This window comes from Leptinotarsa decemlineata, unplaced genomic scaffold (genome assembly GCF_025532065.1).
Source record: "Leptinotarsa decemlineata unplaced genomic scaffold, Ldec_3_MD MMD2_tig00005002_RagTag_RagTag, whole genome shotgun sequence".
NCBI lineage: Eukaryota > Metazoa > Arthropoda > Insecta > Coleoptera > Chrysomelidae > Leptinotarsa > Leptinotarsa decemlineata.
In genome coordinates, this window is record NW_027412614.1 from 367,267 (window position 1) to 390,575 (window position 23,309).

Genomic DNA, 23,309 nt, shown 5'->3' on the forward strand with positions numbered 1-23,309 from the left:
ACTTTTGGCAAGATAACCTCATGAAATTCCTATAAGGCTCGGGATCTTCAATTGATATCTCTTCAGGTACCCATTATGAATTTTGAGATGAAAGGTTCGGAAGAAAGTCGATGGTTTACTCTGCATATTATTGTAAATTTAAAAGTTAGTGTATACAGGGTGGGTCTGAATATGGTACCGCCCATATTCTTCAGGTACCCATTATGAATTTTGAGATGAAAGGTTCGGAAGAAAGTCGATGGTTTACTCTGCATATTATTGTAAATTTAAAAGTTAGTGTATACAGGGTAGGTCTGAATATGGTACCGCCCATATTCTTCAGGTACCCATTATGAATTTTGAGATGAAAGGTTCGGAAGAAAGTCGATGGTTTACTCTGCATATTATTGTAAATTTAAAAATTAGTGTATAGAGGGTAAGTCTGAATATGGTACCGCCCATATCCTTCAGGTACCCAATATGAATTTCGAGATGAAAGGTTCGGAAGGAAGTCGATGGTTTGCTCTGCATATATTTGTGAATTCAATATTCTTTAATTTGGCTATTAGTAGAGATTGAAGTGAAATTATCCACGGTTTTTTCGCCATGAAAGAGTTGGATGTTGGTCAATTGTATTAATTGCTTTGATAGTAACTCAATTATCTTATGGTATATATAGATTCATCCTCAGCTAAATATTTAAAATTCTACAATCAAAGTATGAAAATTAAAATAGTTAATGCCTTGAACAATGAAATACCTACATGGAGAAAACATTTTTTGCAAATGGCAAAAGTCACATGTTAGCTTGAAAATTGTCAATTATGTTATTTTAGACGAATTAAATATTGAAAAATATTTTTCATTTTTCGCATCACTTGTCAGCTAAATATTTAAAATTCTACAATCAAAGTATGAAAATTAAAATAGTTAATGCCTTGAACAATGAAATACCTACATGGAGAAAACATTTTTTGCAAATGGCAAAAGTCACATGTTAGCTTGAAAATTGTCAATTATGTTATTTTAGACGAATTAAATATTGAAAAATATTTTTCATTTTTCGCATCACTTGTCAGCTAAATATTTAAAATTCTACAATCAAAGTATGAAAATTAAAATAGTTAATGCCTTGAACAATGAAATACCTACATGGAGAAAACATTTTTTGCAAATGGCAAAAGTCACATGTTAGCTTGAAAATTGTCAATTATGTTATTTTAGACGAATTAAATATTGAAAAATATTTTTCATTTTTCGCATCACTTGCTATTTTTTTATGTTTATGTATTTCAATACATTTCCCTGCTTTGTGTAATTTTTAAAGATAAAAATTAATAGATTTAAAGTTGCTGGGAAAAAAAAAAAATAAATCACTGTCTATTGAACGTTGTGAAAAATAGTCATTTTTTCTCTTTTTTTTTCAGGGTTGGTTGATGAAGTATACTTTGGGGTTGTTTTTGGCTTCGTCGTTTATTTTTTGCGTCGTTGTTTTTTTTTACGTCGTTGTTTTTTTTACGTCGTTGTTTTTTTTACGTCGTTGTTTTTTTTCCATCGTTTGTTTTTGGCTAAATGTTGTCATTGTTGTATTCACTTATATATCAAGAGTGATCCACGTCATGGCAGCTTTTGCACTTGTAACTACTGACAATGGAATGCAGACGGTCATTCCCAGGTCAGAAATAATATCACAGGATAATAAGGTGGAGTGTTTCATATTGGGGAAACGTTACAAAATCGTCATAAATGGATTCAACGAAGATTTTCTTCCCTTATATAATTTTGCAGAGTTGAAAACTCCAAAGGGTAGAAAAAAGCAGAACGGATTACTGATTCGTTAGAGGACAGATCTGTACAGAAGAAAATGAAACCCAGACGTATTTTTCAAAATGTACCTATTGAGGTGGAAGGCGTAGAGGGGATCAGTCGTATTCATCATTCCAGTTTCATTTCAAGTACTGTTTCACCAATTCTTTTCAAGTCCAATGATTTGCCCTCCGTGTGCAATTGGTTGTCTGCAGTATGTAACTGTTTGTCTTCTGCATCTGACAGTCTGTCTCCTATGCATGAAAGTCTGTCTCCTATGCCTGAAAGTCTGTCTCCTATGCCTGAAAGTCTGTCTCCTATGCCTGAAAGTCTGGCTCCTATGCCTGACAGTCTGCCTCTCACAATCGAGAGCCTGGCTCCCTCAATTGACTGTTCTCTTCCCTCAGTTGACTGTTCTCTTCCCTCAGTTGACTGCCCGCCTCCCACAAATGACAGATCACCTCCCACAATTGACAGCCTGCCTGCTACAAATAACATTCTTCTTTCAACGTCCTCCAATAGTCTGCCCTCCAAAGCCATGGGTCTGCCTTCTTCATCAAGCAGTCAGTCATCTATATCCATCCTTTCAACAATTGCTGAAGAATCCGTATCAGAAATGAATGATGATAATCCCACTTTAGTGAATGAAGCTGCTTATAAGCGAAGGTGAGTAACGACAATAATCAAATCTATTACTTTTCACATATAATTGTGGAAGTGGAATCTTCTAAAACATGATGTGAAAATATCTCAGTAGAGACAGCGTCAAAAAGGTTTGCTTCCTTTTTTTTGAGAAAAAAGAAAACCTCCTAGTTTGTTCTGATGTTAATGGTTTGATGGACTGCTTGAATTTGGATCACACTCCATCTGAATGGAGACTGTTTATAGACTCTTCAAAACTAAGCTTAAAAGCTGTACTTCTGCATAATGGAAATCAGCTACCCTCTATTCCTATAGGTCACGCAGTTCACATGAAGGAAACGTATATAAATATGAAAACACTTCTCCAATCAATCAAATATGAACAACACAAGTGGCACATCTGTGGCAATCTGAAAGACATTGCTATAGTCCTAGGAATGCAATTAGGGTTCACCAAGTACTGTTGTTTTTTGTGTCTGTGGGACAGTCGGGATAGAAAATCTCACTATAAAAAAATGAACTGGCCTACACAAGACCTAAACCCAAATGAGAAAAATGTAGTTTACGAGCCTCTTGTAGATCTTAAGGATGTTCTCCTTCCCCCATTACATATTAAGTTGGGACTAATGAAAAACTTTTTGAAGGCCATGGACCAGGAAGGACAAGCTTTCAAGTACTTGAGAGCAAAGTTTCCCAGGTTGAGTGATGCTAAAGTCAAGGAAGGCATCTTTATTGGGCCTCAAATCCGTGAAATCGTAAATGATTCTGCTTTTGACATGATTTTAACAGGAAATGAAAAAAGAGCCTGGGAAGCCTTTAAGGGGGTTGTACATGGGTTTTTAGGTAACAAAAGAAATGATAACTTCACAGCATTGGTTAAAGAGCTTCTTCAAGCTTACCACCAACTTGGATGCAACATGTCCTTGAAAATTCATTTTCTTCACTCTCATCTTAATTTCTTCCCACAAAACTGTGGAGCTGTGAGTGACGAACATGGAAAAAGATTCCATCAAGACATTGCCTTAATGGAACAGAGATATCAGGGCCGTTGGAATGAAGCAATGCTTGCAGACTACTGCTGGTCTGTGTGTAGGGATGCTCCAGAAGTGTTTTATAAAAGACAAGCTAAACGACAGCGACCTTACAATGAATCGGATGGACTTAATTGAAATTTGGTGGTACAAACTTCTTTTATTTGTCAAAACACTAAGAATAATGTTTTTTTATTAATTTTGTACTTAAAATATTCTAAAAGAAACATAACAATATTGTTTTATGTACTTTCACTTTTCACGTATAGTATAACTTCTCTTTAAGATTAAGTACTGTGTATCTCAAAAACCAGAGCTAATAAAATTTTTTCATTGTTATTTTCGTTTTTATCACCCCAAAATTAGTAGAAATTGACTAATTTAGTGTAGGAAACATTCAAAAAATATTTTTTTGTTGTGTTGTGTAATTGAACAATGTCCTCATGGAAGTTTACAGTAACATGATAAACATATTTTTAATGTTACCGATGTAATGTTTGTTTAATCTTCGCTTAAAGATGATCATTTGATGATAGAAAAACATGTTAAAAATAACGGTTTGGTGCTGAGCTAGGACTAAAGCAATATTCCTTACCACAACAGTGCATCACGAGTTCATTTGTGTTCAATGGAAACCCTTGATATTTTATAAAAGCAGAACTTTGTTATATATGAGAAAATAATCTGTTGGTTGTCAAAAATTTTATTTGGTTTGTTTTCTAGACGAGTTATTAAGGAATTAGTGAAGTATTTAACAAATAAATTTTGTTCATTTTCTCTAGTATTTTTATCATTTTGTTCCTGATACTTTTTTATGGTTAATTCAATATATGCTTATAAGCCTTTGATAGATACCTTGTAAAATTCAATAAAGAAATAGCAATTGTGTTAATATGAATTTAAGACCCTGAATGTAGATATATTTTGTTACAGAATCTGCAACAAACCTAATACCTGCAAATTCTGCAAGCAGTCCAAGACTAATGTTAAACGACACATCTTGTCCATGCACAGAAATGAACCTGAGGTTAAGGAGTACATTGCAATGGCTGACGAAAACCCTAAAAAAAAAAGAAAAACTTTCACAAATCAGAAGAGACGGTAATTTCTCTGCTTTCAAAGAAGGTGAAAATTTTGTCCCTGCTAGAGTCTCTAAATATTTTGATAAACCCGATAAATCTCAGTACATAGCATGTACTTGCTGCAAAATAATCGTCAAAAAAGATTCATTAAGGAAACATTTACAAAAAAATTGTACGAAAAACCCTTCCAACTCGAGCAAAGGCATGTTGTTCAAATCTAGAGCTATTTCAGAAAATATTCATAAAAGGGCCAACGAAGTTGTTAAATATTTCTTATTCCTTGCTTTTAGAGATGGTCCTATTAAAGAGATCATACGATTTGACAACCTCATTTTTCTTTATGGTAATGAAATGGCTTGTAAGTACAGATCACAGCATCATTATCCTATGATACGAAATCGTATGATAAGAATGGCAAGAGTTTTGTCAATGATTAAAGAAAAAAATTCTTCTGTGCGTCATTTTAAGATATTTTGAAGCCCCAGATGTTTTACTATATTATTGAAGTTATTAACACCTTGGGAGATTATGATGAAAACACAGGGAATTATAATAAACCCTCTTTACCAACCGAAGTTGGTACATCTCTAAAATATATGATCCAATTACATATTTCGGAATGTATCAAAAATGGGGACATGGAAGGAAAGAAGGATTCCAAAAATTTGTTACATCTGTTGAAAACAGCGCTTCCGGCACACGTCAATAAAACTGCATCCGAGAGTTTGTTAAAACATAAGAGGAAAAAATTATCTATTTTGCCCTCAATGGAGGATATCAAGAAGTTGAACTCTTATGTAATGACAAAGAGAAATCATTACTATGAGGCTTTGATGAAAAAGTTCAATGTAAATACTTGGAGGAACTTGGCTAATTTTACTTTGATTAACATATTGATTTTTAATCGAAGGCGACCTGGAGAACTCGAACGAAGTATCATTTCTGATTTAGACAGCTTGGCAAGAATTGAGGAAAATACGGATACATATAAAAAATTGTCTGGAAACGACAAGATATATGTGAGGGAATATGTAAGATTTGTCGTCAGGGGAAAATTGGCAAGAGGAGTTCCGGTTCTCTTACATAATTCAATGCATGAATGTGTTAAATTATTATTGAAATACCGAAAAGAGGCCGGAATTGATGATAAAAATCCTTACATATTTGCCTTGCCTCACCGTAGTGTTACAAATGAAAAAGTTGTCTACAGGCATGTATCTGCTACATCATTGATGAGGCAGTATTCAGAGGAATGCGGAGCAACTAATTCAAAGTCACTTCGAGCTACCATACTTCAAAAACATGTTGCCACTTAGTCCATGTCACTCAAGTTGGACAATGAAGACTTACACCTTCTGCAAGGATACTTGGGTCATGCGGAAAAGATCCACAGAGAATATCATAGGCAACCTGTTTTAGAACGTGATATAATCAGCGTTAGCAAAGTTTTCTTAGCCGCTCAATGTTCTCCTACTTCTGGTAATGATTCAGATGCCTGTCGCAGCACTCCTATGTCATTACCTACAGCTCCTGTCCCAGGTACTTCTGCAATATCGTGCACTCCAACTACACCGCTGTACTACTCTCCTACCCCTGGACCATCCAAAATTACCAGAATAACCACTATGGAAAATGAAAGTGGGCTTGAATGTAACTCAAGCTGTGATGGTAGTAACTTCAGTGATGATTCAGATTCAGGAAAGGTACCAGATGGCAAACGACGAAGATTAATAGGTATAGTGATTACTGAAGTCCACTCTATTCATAATATTATATTCATTTTCTTCACACAAGCTATCATCATTACAGTTTATAATACAAAATAATTTTCATTAATAATATAGCTTTGTTAATAAGTTCAGAAAATTGACAAAATCGATTTTGTACTCGATTTGTTTCCAATAAAAATTTGGTGAACTTCCGTTTCATATTTACGTTTCAACATAGTATCTGAACCTGATGTAAAAAGTTGAATGAAATACCCTAGAAACAATAATATATTCGTAATTAATAGCTCTTTTTCATTTATAGATAATAGTAACTGTACTTTCATTACAATTAGCTTATCTTCAACCATTTAAATTTTTATTCTTTCAAATTTATATTTTATTTTTGACAATTTGTTGCAGCCTTCTCCCCTGGTCAAGCTGCTGTTAAGAGAACGTGGAATACACCAGAGAGACAAGCTGCAAGGAAACTTTTCTCTCGTCATTTATTAGAAGGGACACTGCCATCAAATTATGAGATTTTAGCTGGTGCCAGTAAATGTGACGATTTGAGGAAGCGAACTGTGCCACTGATCAAAATGTGGATCTCCAACAACATGAAGACGAAAACTAGTATGTACAAGTGATTTCAACATTTTACCATTAAACATTGAAATCGAAATAAGATTGTGAAAAATCTTGGAAAAAAAAAAGGAAATTTACACTACAATTTATTTCTATATTCTCATTTTCTTTTTATCTTATTAATAGTTATTCAGATTACCACTTTATATCACTAGAGCACAGAGTAAAATAAAATTAGATTTCAAATTTCTTAATCATTGTCATGTAGTCTGTCTTAAATTCTGTTTTGTCAGGGTAACGAATGTCAATAATTTCAAGAAGGAAAAAGCATATGACGTAAATTTCTGGCTCATATAAGAAGAAAGTATATTCAACCAAATCTGTCACATACTTGTGCAATGATTCTCAAACACATGCCAGGATGTTCTCAATAATTTAGATGATCTTTTGCTTGACCTGGATGAAGTGACCACCTGTCAGACTAGTTTTGAGGTGCTTTCCTCTGATGAGTGACAATATAGGCCTGACAGCTTTGCACCCGTAAGTCACGACCATCTCAACTTCAAAGGCTTATGATGCAGTGTTTGGAATCTTTGGTGTAGAAATAAATATTACTGGAGTTTTTTCCCAACACCCAACCATTATTTTTAACTCCCGGACATGTCTTTCAATAACCAAGTGATCATCTTCAAAAGGAAGGGATTAAAAGTTCTTCCTCTTGAAGATGATCACTTGGTAATTGAAACACGTGTCGAGGAGTTAAAAGAACGGTTTGGTGTTGGGAAAGAACTCCACTTATATTCAAAGGCTTAACTTAAACTCTAAATAGTGACTGAGTTCCAAAGCTAGTTTGCCTAACATGTCTGATAAGACCAAAGAATCCCCAAACAATTCTGCCAGGTAATCATCCAACCAGGTCGAGAATTTGGACGACATTATGGCATGAGCTTGAGGAACGTTGCACAGGTTTTAAACAGGTGTTTTTTTTCTGTCTGTATTTCGACTTTGTTGAAGTCTTCTCTCTGATAGACTTTTGAGAGTGATAAATAGTTTACTCACTTCTCTCAATGGCGAATGATACTTTTTCGATGAAAATATCTGCTTGATTGAAATGTGGAAAAAAATCCACTTCTGAAAGGGAAAAAATAGTATATACATTTCTTCAATTTATTTTTTACAGAGAGAACTTGGTATACACCAACCAGGCATTTAGTTAGGACGCTTTTCAAAGAATTCATTCAAGGTGAAACTTCTATCTATCCGTCTCAGACATATATACAAGAAGTTATCAACACTAATGAAGACCTGAGACATTTGACCCCCAGGAGAGTTCGAAGTCAGATTCAACAGCAGAAGAAGAAATACTATTTATCAAGAAACAATAAGTAGTTGGAGTACTTACAATCAGTTTTTTATATTGTCCTCATTCAATTTCGTAGTAGTCATTTCATTAATGTGTTGTAGTTTTTTTTGTTGTTGTAGATTTCACTTTGTTGTAGTCAATTTATCCAGATTATAAACCTTAATTTTCTCTCCACTGATGAAATATGTATTTACCTTTCATGGTTTCTCAAAAATCACTGCTAGTTCTGTTTTATTGATGCACATTGTGTTTTCTGTTTTCTTGTAATTTCAATAAGTTTTTGCCCTCGAAATGAAAATAGCTTATTTCTGGAATATAAAATTAGAATTTTCCAGAACCCGAACCTAACACTTTCACTATAAATTTTTTTATCTTTCATGTTTTCCTTTCAAAAATGAATGCACATCTTTTTTTATTGTAGATATTTGTGAGACACGCTCGAACAGGTGTTTTTCACAAATATCTCACAATAAAGAAAGATGTGCTCGATTGTCCATTCATTTTTGAAGGCGAAAATTTTTCAAAGTGAAAAGAAAATGAAGGGTTCATATTGTGGAAAAATTCCAACTCTTATTGTCTAGTAAGTGCATTTTTTCCCATAATCGAGTTGAAATGGTATTATATTGGATTTACTCACAGATATTCAGAAAACCAATATTGGCATGCTCCAGTATTTATAGCAATTATGTTAAATAAAGATGCATGGGGTGGTGCATAATTTATATTTATCATTAGTCCAAAACTTTTCTTATTGAGTATCCAAAATCACCAGGTACTTTTTATTACATATTTATTTATTGTTGTGCATGTAGTTACACTGCTTATCTTAAGACATGTGAATCTTTGGTAGAATAAAGTATATTTGATTTAAACGAGTTTTTTATTTTATAAATTATTTTTGTGGGTATTTGATTTTGACTTATTTTTATAAAATCTCTGTAGAAAAAATTTTTTTGTTCCAAAAAACGAATTTCCGTTGCTTTTTTTATAAAACAATTTTTACAAGTCTTCCATTATGAATGAAAATGATGCTCCCGTCTATGAAAAAGATTTTTTTTCAGCATCGACTAATGTTGTAAAAAGTAAGACAATTTATGTATGTGTCATCAATTATATCTAATATCAAAAACTAATCTCAAACCAATACAAAATTCAAGCATGATCAATGCATGTAGGCCATTATACCAAATGCCGGTCAGAAAAATACTACTCTTGGCTAATACCGCGGCGGGCATTGAATTATCTAATAGATACTTGTGTAATCATCATTGCAGAGGATACAAATGCAAGTGCTTCCTCTAACTAAATAGCAGCCGCTCCACCTGGCGGGCAGAACAAGTAGCACTCAAATCCTCTTGTTTAGATATTTAGTATTATATCTGAACAGACAGCTCGAGAGTTCTTTTGAGATATCGTTGATAACAACATATTCCTGTAAGAGAATAGCTATTTCCTGGCTAATACTGTGACGGGTTTTGAATCATCCAACATATACTTGTGGAATGTTTCTCATTGCATTTGTTAGTGCTTCCTGTAACACCTCTGCAATGAGGACCATTGCAAATATCTGATGTATTGAGTACGATGGCTACGACTATTGTTGTTAACGGTCTCTCAAAACAACTCTGAGTTTTGTGTTCTGATATCTGAATTCTAGAATAATTTACTGAAACAGCGATTAAAACGTCTTGGGCTATCGTTACATTTTAAAACAATTGTTTGATTTTTTCTGTTCACCAACTTTTGTCCCCCTAGGAAAATCCTCAGAAGTAGAGAACTAACGACGTCTTATCTTTTAACGTGCGATTCCTAAAATGTATTGCATACATATAAGTAACTGTCAAGCAGGATTCTATGGTTTATTTCCTAAAGAAGCTAAGAAACGCAATTTCTTCGGAGAATTAACTCTGTCATTAGGGAAATGATAAATATTTTTTCTCGAAAATTCCAGCAACAATGTTTCTCAAACTTGGATGTTAACCATTTACAGAATCCATTCAACTAGAGACAGCCATGCATTTCCATGTGTCTGGAGACATAAGCAATTTTCAATGAGGACATAATCTCTAAATTTGAAAAGTACACTTTTTGAACATTTCAGCAGACCGTGCCAAAATAGTAGTCAACTTTTCAAATAGTACCCTGTTTTCATAGTCTGTTGATATACCTTCAATATTTTCAAAATGTCTATATGTATATGTATATATTTTCTTTTTTTTTTCCTTTTAAATTATAGTATTATACATATGTTCAATGTGTCTTGCATACCGTTTTATGAAGTATATTTTCAATCGTGTTGTCTGGTGTTATGTTTGCTTGTGTGCACTTGTGTTTATGTTTACATAGGTGCACACGTTTTTTGGTTGGATGGAAGAGCAAGGTCTGCTCATGTTGCGATTTCTCCGTAGCATGGTCAGAAATTGAATCCTGCCATTTGATAGGAGGTTATATTTTTGTTTATATATATATTTTTTTTTCTTTGTATTTGTTCCTGTCAATAAAAGCAATTATTATTATTATTATTATTATTATTATTATTATCGAACTCAACGACATTCGGTTACTGGTTAATGACATACATTTTCAAGTAACCCACAGAATCAAGCATCTGTATGAAAAGGTCAAATTTGGGTTTTAATACGAATGGAAAATTGATTTCTGTGAGTGTATACACATTTGAAAAATATGTGGTGAGTTTTTGAATAACATATTTCTGTTGAACTGATGGAGGTATTGTTCCATTCAATTCAAATGAATAATTATAAATTTTATCATGAAAAAATTGAATTGTTGTCTTGACAGGTGCTTTTGTTTGGTCAATGTATCGATATAATATAATGTCAGTTTTTGAAATAATTTTAATGCTATTAGACAGAAAAATAACGTTCAAACTCTGATAGAAATTTAAATTAAATTCGAATCGTTAAATTTAATTTCAATATTATTTCTGAACATCGATGGGTAAATGATGGGAATTATGTTTTTATAGAAGAAATATATTCAAATCCAATAGTGAGTACCTACACAATTATTGTTAACATTTGGAAAAATAAATCAATTCGTTCTGAGTCACTCTTTTTTTCACCATCGCATAGCTGGATAAAATGTCTCCCCAGAACAGCAATATTTTCATGGTCTATCACTGTTCAAGTAGGCAATGAAAATTTGATATCCTATCACCTTCGACTATCGGATCATAATAAGCAGCTGGAAAAAAATATAATCAATCTTCTGACCAACTAGTATTCTGAAGCTGTTTCTTCACCTATGAAGTTGGGTTGGCTATGAAAACTTTATTACATATCAGCATCAACTTGCCATTTACATTCTAACCATAAAAAACGTCCTGGAAAATGTGAATCACTCCAACAAAATTTGGAACTGAAAGCTCATATGCTTATAATAATAACGCATTACTTTGTCAGTAATGAAAAGAGCAGAATGTTGATAGTTAACTTTTTGTAATGTACGTGGCCCTAAATGGCAACATATGTACAAAACACTGAAGAGCATATCTTTTACCTAGAATGTCGTCACGTAATGTTGTTATCACTAAGTTCTCAAAGTACCCAAATTCAATATTTTGGCGTGTAACTTTTTAATTCAGAAGTTTACCCTGGGATTACATATTTGAACACCATCAGCCGAAGACGATTATGGATACTAACAATCGAAACGTATTTTCATTCATTTCGTTTTAGTTTGATTCATTTATTTTATAGCTTACCTTTATATTCATAAATTTTCTTTATATTTTACTGTGTGGTCATATTCAATTTCCTTTTTATATTTTATAATGTCTTTATCGTATTATCATTTCACGCTTTATTGTTTTATGTAATTAATATTTTAACTATTTTATATATTTAAACCAATATTGATTCAATTTCATTTTTCATGATACAATAATTTTGTTCTTTCTTACAATATAATTCTCATATTTTTTTGTAAAACTTGTTTCGCTCTAAGTCATTTGTTTATTTCATAGATTTCAAATCAGTTATCAACATATTAGACAATGGAAGTCCAAACCACCAAGATTCATAAATAAATCATAGTCGAAACTGAATACGCGCGCCATCTCACAGCGAATACCCCGTACTATCAATGAGCAAGTGAACACACCATTTTAGTTGAATACAGAACCACAGTAACTGAGAACAGATCCAGCTAGAGCGTGCAAGTAAAAGACAAGTATTATGTACTTACGTTTTTTCGAAGACACACGAGCACTCGTGCAAGCAATGATCTACACTAATGTATATATATATATACATATATATATATATAATGTATATATATATATATATATATATATATATATATATATATATATATATATATATATATATATATATATATATATGATTCATCTGATTCTGATATTGATTTAGATTATAGAAGTGGTGATGATGAGTTCAATGAACTTTTAGATGACGAGAAAATCAAGGATTTGTTTATCCAGAAGTTGAGGATATCTCATTTATTGAGAGGAAAGACATTGTATCAAAGTTACCTAAGCCTATGACAACACCGGGGACTTCAAGAATGGCACCTTCTTCAATTTGATGTAAAATTTTTTGGATACGATGTTAATTAATGTTTCATAGTATTTTGTCAATATCTGTATATGGAAAGTAAAGCAACGTTGAAAAAATGCATATTCGTCCGAACCTACCCCAATCATGGCACCTTGGGGCACTTCCGGACAATTCCCCAAACTAATATTACATTTTCTGGAAAACTATTCGAAATTTGCATGTATATGACAATGAAAAGTCATATACCAAGAAGGTTCTATTTTACAATATTCCAACAACTTGATAATGTTAACAACCGATAGAGGTATAATAATTTGTAAAACGGTGTCCGAACCTGTCCCCTTCTCCCCTATATGAAATTCGAGTCGAGTATCGAGCGATAAAATCGATGAGAGAGATTCAATGCGAACACTGCGAATATAAGAGTTGGGATCAGGAAGATACGACAAATCATCGCTTGGCAGAACACGAAGGGGAAAATACGACTTGGTATTCCTGCAGCCTCTGCGACTTCCACACTAGCAGCAAAGAAAATTTTTGCAGACACTCAAACGCTCACATATTGTGAACAAACATAAAGATGGAGAATCATCGAATGAAATGACCTCCACAATCAATCGAAATATTAATAACGCCTTTCTGTTCGAAGCCTTTTTATAGTTGTGTTGAAATAGCCGCGATAGCATATGTCTATCTTTCAAGGATAGCTCAGCATATCCATTTCTGTTGTAATTGGATTAATGGTGAAAAACATTTTCTTTTTGCAACAGGAAAATGTAAAAAAATATGTTAAGACATCGATTAATTGGTAGATTTTTTATTCTAGTGTGTTCATCCCAGGATTGGTCTTCGCCGGTTTTGGAAGTGTCAGTGACATAATATTTCTATGTTTATAGTATTAAGTTGTTCTACTTGTTTTTTCCAGAATTGTTATAATATACAATAGAGTGCAATTCTCTGTGCAATACAATATTTCCAGACAAAATAATTTTGTGAAATTACATAACCAAAAGTTTGCAATTTGTAGCCATTTTGAAGAAGTGTGTAGCAGATCTTTTTTATATTGCTCTAGACGGAAATATAACCGGTCTATAAATATTTCATGTATTCATGATTGCCTAGTTCGACCGATGTTAGGAAGACAACGAAAGTTATTTCCTTTACGATGGTACTGCGCTTCTACTGCTCTCATCGATAGAGGGTGCCACGTATTCTACTCTTGTGGCAAAATGTTTTTAGGTTCGAATTGTAAAAACTAGTTGAATGCCAGAACATAATTATCTGATTCTAGGAGTGGTTTAGTGCTGATTTCATATAAAGGGTGCTTGGGGTTTTTATATTGCAAAATCTGGAAGATTTTGGCTTGTACCCGTATTTTTTGTAGGTACGTTAACCAAATTATGTAATTTTCCGAATTTGATCATATGAAATTTTTATTGTGACTTATGTTTTCCAAAAACCGAAAAGTCTTTTAAAAAATGATTTTTTTTATTCAATACATAAAAATTATTAAAAACGATGTTTAACAGTACATGTATAAAATCAGACTGAATGTGAAAGGTCGTTTCCCGAGGCGATGCTCTCTGGCCGGCTATGCTGATAAGAAGCTTTCCTAGGAATTGTAGCTGAGTATCAGCAGAATCCGGGGTCAGTGACAACGTAATTCCTCCCTCCGAAGATGGAAAACAGGGTTTCACGAAGAGAAAAATGTTTTCCGCTGCCTTGGTAAGGGTGGATCTGTATTTCCCTCTTGAGGTCCTTCAGGTGGTTGGTGTCGGACTAACAGGTGCTTGTATTTGTATATAACAAATATCAAAAAACATACTACGATTATAGCATATGCTGGAACTGTCCAAATATAACCTGATGATGGGCGAATATATGTTGTCAAGGGTAATAAGCGGTCGGCTTCTTTGTGGATTTCGTTTAGCTTGTCTAGAGGAACGTCTTGGAGTTTTAGAAATGGTACCACCTGGGTTGTTGGAATTTGAGGAAGCACTATGTCTGGTAGAAGTAGGGGTTGTTCACCTATTTCTGTTGCTTGGTTGACATATTCGTCCGTGGGGGTTTTGAACTGGCATCCAAGAGGTAAGGTGATCAAGTGTGCTCCCTTGAGAGTGGTTATGTCTGTTGTTCCACAAATAGTCTGAATACGGGTGGCATTCTTGAAGATGCCAATATAGTGGGCTTCATCTACTTGTTCGATAATGTTTGATTCCTGTTGGATTGGTATCAGCTGGCAGTTGAGTGGGTTACTGTCGATGCTCAGGATTTGGAAGATACAATCCTTCGTGGTGGATCCCGGCAGGAGGTTGTTCCAAGGGCAGTAATGGACATCGTGCAGGTCCAGGCAGGGCGTTGTGGAATATTGAAAATACACCTCATCCGTTGTCAGATAGGGTGAAGGTGGTATAATGGTGGTTCCATTCAAGGTAGGAATCGAGTATAGATGGTAAAGGGTAAATATATGTGGAAGTACCAAAGGGAGTTTGATGATAAAGACGATTTTATTATGTCTTTGATATGTACCTATATCGATGATATCATAATATCGAGATGTATTTATTGGGTCTAATCCAAACAACAAATTTTCAAAAGAATAATGTTCTGATAAAAATGCTATCATTGTTTCGAGATCTTTTATTTTCAAAACGCTAGGGTGCGTAGTATGTAATTTTGCAAAAGTTATTGCATTTTCTAGATCTGTTAATATTTGGATTAGTAGGTGTAAAATGGCACTTAATTGATCGAATGCTTCTTTTGTTTCAAGAAAATGATTGAAATCAAAAACAAAGGTTGAGAGTTCTGTAGCAATTTTATCTATTCTATTTGCAATTACTTGTTGATTATGTTTCACCGTAGCAGTTGTTTCACTGAAAGTTTCAATTATATGTTTTGAGAGTGAGATCTGATCATTTACCCTAGAAATAATGTTTTCCTGGCTGTTCTGCAATTCTATAATGGCTTGGTCATACTTTTCAGCGTCTTGAGAATCTAGATTACCACTAATACTCTTAATTATACTGCCTAATCCGTTTATAAGGCCTCGTTTTGATCTCCTGATGGGTGTGAGTGTATCAAATTTAGCAAATGATAATTGGAGCTGAAAGAATATCGACTGATTGATCGCTTTCAACTCTTGAAAATATGGGTGTGATAGCCCGCTATTGACTGCTTCAAGTAATTTTGAATATTGATTTTGTATAAGAATAAGTTCGTCAGCGATAGGAGTAAGGTCAAAGTAATGAATGAAGGTGTGGAAACTACTTTTGACTCGTGCGGTTCCTAATTTGAAGGGTAGGATACCTGGATTTTTATTTAGTGACTGTATTTGAACTTCCTGGCTCATCGTCAGCGATAGGACGAACCTGAAACAATGGTCTTTTGAAACTTGATTTGTGTAGAGTATTTTTAGGTAATTTCAATTTTGTCCTTTGGTCTTTCAAAACTGTTACTCTTTTAAATTTTGAGGCTAATTTATTACGTGCCTCAGTGCGTTTGTATGCCGGTGTTTTTTCTTTGTAAGTGAGAGGGGGTTCGCGGTTTGCGTTCCGTTTTTCAATTAGTTTTTGTTTGGATTTGTTGAGTTTTTCATTGAGGTGCCTATAAATCTCGGAGGTCTTGTTTTTATGAGCTGCCATGTAGGCGCTTTGTACTCGATTTTCAATATTGATATTGAAAGGGTCCGAGGTAGATAGATGTCCAGTTATAACATCAATAGGTTTCATTCCTGTTGCGGAATGTATTGAATGGTTATACCCCATTATTGCATAAGGCATTTGTTTAATTATGTCAAGCTCTTTGTGGGTAGTTTGAAGAATTCTCAAATGCTCAATAATCGTGGAATGGAATCGTTCAACGATTCCCTTAGATTCAGGATGATCGGGGGTAACATAATGTAATTTTATGTTGTGGGTTTTTGCGAATTCTTGGATAAGTTCATTTTTTAGTTCAGTTCCGTTATCTGAGCTGAGTGATTCAGGAACACCATGATGATTAATATAAGTGAGTAGGTTATTAGCAACTTCAACAGCGCTAAGGTTGAGAAGAGGGTACGCTTGTCCATATTTGGAGAAAGCGTCAACGATAGTCAAGAATTTTTGATTCTTTACTTGAGATGTGTCCATAAAAACTGTTTCGAATGGCTTAGTTGGCGTTGGACTCACTTGGAAAACTTGTTTGGGGGGATTACGATCATACTTATTAGGTTGACATACAGGACAGTTGTTAATGTATGTGCGGGTATCGATTCCTAATTTTGGCCAATAATAAGTTTCTCTAATTCGTTTTTCCGTTTCGACTATGCCTCTATGGTTTGTTTTGCCTTCGTGATATTTTTGTATTGTTAATTGTTGATCGTCAGTCCGAATAACATCTTTTAGCACTTTTGTACATCTAACAAATTTATACGAGGGTGTTTTGAATGTATTTTTAATTATTTCACAAAATCGGGGTATCATATTTTCGTCTGGCAAATATATTGCGTACGTATATTTTGGATCAAGAAAATCCTTGAGCAGTATGATAACGTCTTGTTCAAAATTTTGCAACGATAACTGAGCAAATATTCTCTTTTTATTTTTAAAAATTTCTTTAATTTTCGGTTCTGCTGGTGAATAGAACACGAGATCAATATGAAGTTGGTGGTCAAAATTATTCAAGGGTTGTTCCGAGATTGGAATGGTGAGTACAGGGTCTTCGGCGTTGGAGTGGACGGTTTCACAGTTATTATTGTCAGATATGTTCATATTGGGTATTTCATCACTGACACCTGTGTTAGTGACTTCGTTGATAAGGTCTTCAACATCAGTTCGGGCTATGTTATTACTGCTAAGATGATTTCCGTCGCTGTTGGCTCCATTGTTTGTACTCACATCTATTATGGGAGGTACAATAGGAGAGTCCGTGAAATTGATCAAGTCTAGTAACGATGGGGTTCCAAAATATGATGAGGGGGGATTTTCGTCACTATCGACATCATTTAGATTGGGATTTTCATCCATCTGAGGGATAATTGATTCCTCATCTCTTGATCGATTTGGTCTAATAGGAGTGTTATTGGAGATATCCAAAATATCCAAAATTTCACGATGGTCTCCGTTGGATTCATCTGTAAAATTTTGTAATTCGTTTGTATGTATTTCCACTCTAGATAGTGCGTCCGCGTTGGTGTTTGACTTTCCCTTTTTATAGATGATTTCATAATCGAACTCCTCTAGTTTGAGACGCCATCTCACTAAGCGTGAGTTGGGTTCTTTGAGTGACATCAGCCATTGTAGGGGCTTGTGATCGGTGAAAATTTTGAATTTTCTGCCATACAAGTATGGTCTGAAATATTTAGTAGCCCACACGATTGCTAAGAGCTCCTTCTCGATAGTAGAGTAATTTTGTTCAGACTCATTGAGTGTTCTAGACGCATATGCGACTGGTTTGTCAGAACTAATTGGTCCTTGTGAAAGGACGGCTCCTAGGGCAAAGTTGCTTGCATCAGTCGTTAAATTGAATGGCTGTTCGAAGTTTGGGTATGTCAGGATCGGTTCATTGGTAAGCAATGTTTTGCAATGTTCAAAACATTGTATGAACTGAGAATTGTGGACGATTTTTGCACCTTTCTTCAGGCACATTGTGAGAGGTTTCGTCAATTTGGCGAAATCTTTTATAAATCTCCGGTAATACCCGAGAAGTCCTAAGAACGCTTTTATTTGTTTTGTTGTAGTTGGGATAGGAAATTTCTTTATAGCCGATATTTTGCTGGGGTTGGGTTTGATCCCATCGGTCGTTATGACGTGTCCCAGATAGGCGGTTTCCTTTTTGAGAAATTCTGATTTATCCATCTGAACTTTAAAGTTTGCTTTCTTTAAGCATTTAAATATTTTGGAGAGGTTGTCTATGTGCTCCTGGAGCGATGTTGAGAACACGATAATATCATCTAGGTAAACTAGACAAATTTTGTTAACGTAATCTCTGAGGATGTTATCCATACAGCGCTGAAACGTCGCTGGACTGTTCTTGAGGCCCATTGGCATCCTCAGGTGCTCGTAGTGACCTCCTTCAACATTGAAGGCTGTCTTCTCAATGTCAGAGGGATTCATTTGAATCTGGTGAAAGCCAGATGCCAAATCAAGTGTTGTGAAGTACATAGACTTGCCTAGTTTATCCAAAACATCTGTGATGTTAGGAATTGGATACTTGTCATCGATCGTCTTCTCATTGAGTTTACGATAATCGATGACTATTCGCCATTTTTTCTTCCCAGATGCATCTTCCTTTTTGGGCACTATCCAAATAGGAGACGACCAAGAGGACTTGCTGGGTCGTATTATATTCTGGTCCAACATTTTACGAATTTGGGATTGAACTTCCTGTTTATGAATGAAAGGATAACGGTATGACTTCGTATAAACCGGAATTTCATCCTTAGTTTTTATTTCGTGTTTTATTTCAGTTGTCGCAGTTAATGGTTCACCTTCTCTGTAGAAGATGTCTGAAAATTGTCTACACAGTGTTAGTAATTGACGTTTCTCTTCAGAATTAAGGTGGTCTGTCCGTATTATATTTTGAATGTCACATTTAGGTACACCGTGTAAGTTTTCAGAGAAGTGAATTTCAAAGTTATTTTTCCAGTCATGTTCGCTTATGGTGGGGAACTCTGGAAGCTGATATGTATTATCATTTTTAAGGGATACGGTTTTAACCGGGTAAAGCATGGTTAATTTGGTGTCGTTTTCCGTTGGATTTGAAATTTCAACAGATGCTTTTCCTTTGTATGCTACAGTTAACGTTTCTGGAATCAGGCATGACAAGATTTCTTGTTTGGGTATCATAATATAACCGTCTGGACAGTCAACAGGAATTTGTGCGGAAATTTTGGAATTTTTTGGAATAATTTTTTGGAACAAGAGAGTTGGGTTCGATGTAAAATATTTTATAGTTATGGTCGATTCAGGGGTTATTATTTTACTATTAATAAGATCTAATCGGCTTTTTAACAATTTCAAATTATCGATTCCCAATAGGCCATCGAATATATTGTGAAATTTATATAGGAAAAATTTTATTTTCTTATTTGTTTTTAGTTCTTCAAAAGCCGGAATTATGAGAGACGAATTATGATTTGAAGTATTGAAACAAGTCGATACTGAAAAAGGTTCCTCAAGAATAAAATCTTTGAAGTATCGATTAGCAATTACTGGATCTAAAAATGAACGTGTTGAACCTGTATCGATTAACAATTTTAGAGGAGGTTGTTTTATTTCAATGAAAGGGAGCTGCCTTTCTTCGATGTTATTTGTTTCAATAATTAAGTGTGGTCTTCTTGACCCTGGGCCTCTAGAAAATTTTCTGGATCAAAATTTTCTTCATCATATACGTATTCGTCAGGTTGATAACTAGCGTTATTTTCATCAATTTCGTCTGGGGTTGAATCAGAGTATTCGACGACAGGGACAGAACTTTGTTCAGTATGGAAGAGTTCTTCCCAAATGAAATTTCTATTCTGATTATTATTCTGGAAGGTGTTTGAACGAGTTTGTTGTCTGAGAGTTGTGCCATGTGATATGCCACTCATAGGGGTAGGTCGAATATTATTTGTATTTGGTCGGTTTGGAGGATTTTTCCAAACATTTTGAGGTCTCCCGAATACTTGAGAGTTCGTGAAAAATCTTTGAGGGGGCCGGTTGATCGGCCTTATAGGTATAGGTTGACTTGGAAATGTGGGGCGTTGTACATTGCCATTTGGCTGATGAAAGTTTGGTGAAGAAAAAGTAGGTCTCGGTGTATTGAAACTAGTGTGGGGTTGTTGATGAGTAAGATTTGGAGGTCGACTTTGTTGATTGTGATTAGGGCGAGAGTTGTTTACTTGAGGTTTTGGGAAGAAGTTTCTTTGTAGATTCAAAATATTTATTTCGTCATTGAGAATTGTCAAAGCATGTGGTAATGACTGAGGATTACGAGCCCTTACTCTCGTACCATATGGTTCTTTTAAACCTACCAGAAAAACGCGTAAAGTTTGACCAGTAAAAAGTTTTCTTTCACATTTCTTCTCAACTTCGGTGGTGGTATGTAAGTCGATATAGTTACAAATAGTGTTTAAAAAATGAATACAATTTGAATAAAACTGCTGCGGGGTTTCATTCCCTTGTCTCATATGCATTAAAGTTTGATTGAGAGAATTTAGGTCTCTCTGATCTCCAAAATTTGATAATAATGTTTCTCGGATTTCTAACCAAGTTTTAGCATTATAAATATTTACTGCTTCTAGAGCCGCACCCGTGAGTTTTGAAAATATAGTGTTCACAATCAATAAATTTTGAGGTGCATTAGCATTGGTATTATCAAAATATATTGCTGATAGTTCTTCAACTGTTTTTATAAATCTTACCAGACCAGTTGGATTCCCGTCATATTCAGGGATGGTCCTCAAAAGATCAGAACTAATCGTGGGAACAATCACAGCGTCAGGCATACTGAGAGCTGCAAGTCTATTTACTAACAAATCTATAGTAGAATCTATTTTGAAAAAATTCAAAATAAAATTTTAAAAATCTCAAAAAAATATTTTTTTTTTTTTTTTAGTTTTCAATGCAAACTACTATAAATGTTAAATATTTGTATCGATACTAGGTATAATATCAAATTCAATTTATATATTTGACAATATTGGTATCGTATTGGAATTATTGATTAATTTTTTTTTATTAAATATTGGATAAGGAGGATGTTTATAGGAACTCTGAAGTTTCAGAGGAGTCTGACATACATAAATGAAGTGTACTTACAATAAAATCAAAAAACGCTTAGCCATCTGCATCTCGGCTATGGACTGCTACTGCTTTGAAGGCTTTTCGATTCCAACTTATTGTCTATGAACGTCGTTTCCACGATGGATGCGTACGTTCGCGATTTTGAACAAACAGTAAAAACTGAAGCGAACAATTTCACGATGAACCTTTTCACTTTCAAAATCCTACCGACTGCGCCACTTATGTTTTCCAAAAACCGAAAAGTCTTTTAAAAAATGATTTTTTTTATTCAATACATAAAAATTATTAAAAACGATGTTTAACAGTACATGTATAAAATCAGACTGAATGTGAAAGGTCGTTTCCCGAGGCGATGCTCTCTGGCCGGCTATGCTGATAAGAAGCTTTCCTAGGAATTGTAGCTGAGTGTCAGCAGAATCCGGGGTCAGTGACAACGTAATTTGTGGCAGTTGTGTTTTCCATTTGAAAAAATATGTATTTTTTGTAGCTTACGAGGTGAATACTGTTTCCTCTATCAATCTAAAATTCCTAGCTTACTAGGTGGTTAAATAAACATACATTGACTGAGGAGATCAGAGGCTTTTATTTCAAGAACCCATAAATCCTCGGAAATCGCGCCGACCCTGAGAATATATTTCCCATCATTTACATCTTGGCTCCCATATCCAGGCCCGATATTTTTGGTTCCTGGCCAATATGGATTTGGAGAAAACACCACCATATCAGCTCCGGAGCAAAGGATAACATTCAACTCTTCACGACAACCAGCAACAGACATCACAGGCTGGCAGAGAAGGCGCTGGTGGGCTTTCTCAGGGAAACGCTTCAAATGTTGAACAAGGTAACAATTTCCAACTTCCACATGTTATGGCGGAAGGTAATACTGGATTACCTTCGTCACCTCTGCAGCCGGCAGTATATCAGCAGCCCACACTCCATGATGTTGCACCACCAGAAAACGCAGGTACCTGTCTTTCAAACAATCCTGAAATAAACATAAATTCTGTCGATACAAATGGGGTTAACATAGATATGCGCAAAATTGTCAAAACGGAAGTGATTAAGGTCATGCAAAAAATTAATTTTTCTAACACTGTTGATGCTTTTCCTCAATCGGCCAGTCATTCTCAAACAAGATTCCAAAATTCATTTCAAAATCAAATATTTAATATTCCACGTTGGCACGAGATAGGCGATAACATTGTTACTCAAAATAGACAGGGAAATAGCGTGTATAGTTTAGATACCAGTTCAGGTCAAATTCCTTTTGGTATTAAAAATGATGTTGAACATTTGCAATTGTTACCAACGTTCGCAGATGATGGAAACTTACACCCTGTAGATTTTTTGAATTTTTAATGTTTTATTGATATTGGTAACGTCAATATAAATCTTTTTTTTGTACATTCATACTTTGTTTGAGAAATCAGCCAAATCGTGGGCTGATGCTTTTATAAAAACGTTTTATTCGTATTCAAATTTTAAGAAAGCTTTTCTTAAGCAGTTTTGGGGTCCTACTAGGCAACATAGACTGAAATTCAGACTCGAAACCGGAAAATATTATGAAGGGGGTGGATCTTTTGTATTATTTTTCAAAAAGTGTGTAGCAAAATATTTAATACCTCTTTATCCTCAAGAACAACTTATTAGTACTTTGGCTCGACACTTTCCCCCGAATATTGCTGCCACTTTGGTGGGTTATATAGATATAATATTGAATGAAGATCCACACCACCCTGCAGTTGAAATTCTACTGAAGAAGAAACAATTCCATAAATTGACCTCCAAACACAATGTATACCGTAACTTTTC

The 23,309-nt window shown here is 34.6% G+C and overlaps 1 protein-coding gene and 1 long non-coding RNA gene across 2 annotated transcripts in view; one reads left to right on the forward strand and one right to left on the reverse strand.

Moving 5' to 3' along the window:
• The window catches only part of LOC141484213 (uncharacterized), a 189,861-nt gene that overhangs the window by 139,007 nt on the left and 27,545 nt on the right, over positions 1-23,309 (reverse strand). The window lies entirely within an intron of this gene.
• Positions 1,806-9,066, forward strand: LOC141484207 (uncharacterized). Its single transcript, XM_074179291.1, has 4 exons — positions 1,806-2,451; positions 4,392-6,274; positions 6,670-6,879; positions 8,012-9,066. The coding sequence occupies exons 2-4, from the start codon at positions 5,860-5,862 to the stop codon at positions 8,218-8,220; spliced, it is 834 nt and encodes a 277-aa protein (XP_074035392.1). The 5' UTR covers positions 1,806-2,451; positions 4,392-5,859; the 3' UTR covers positions 8,221-9,066.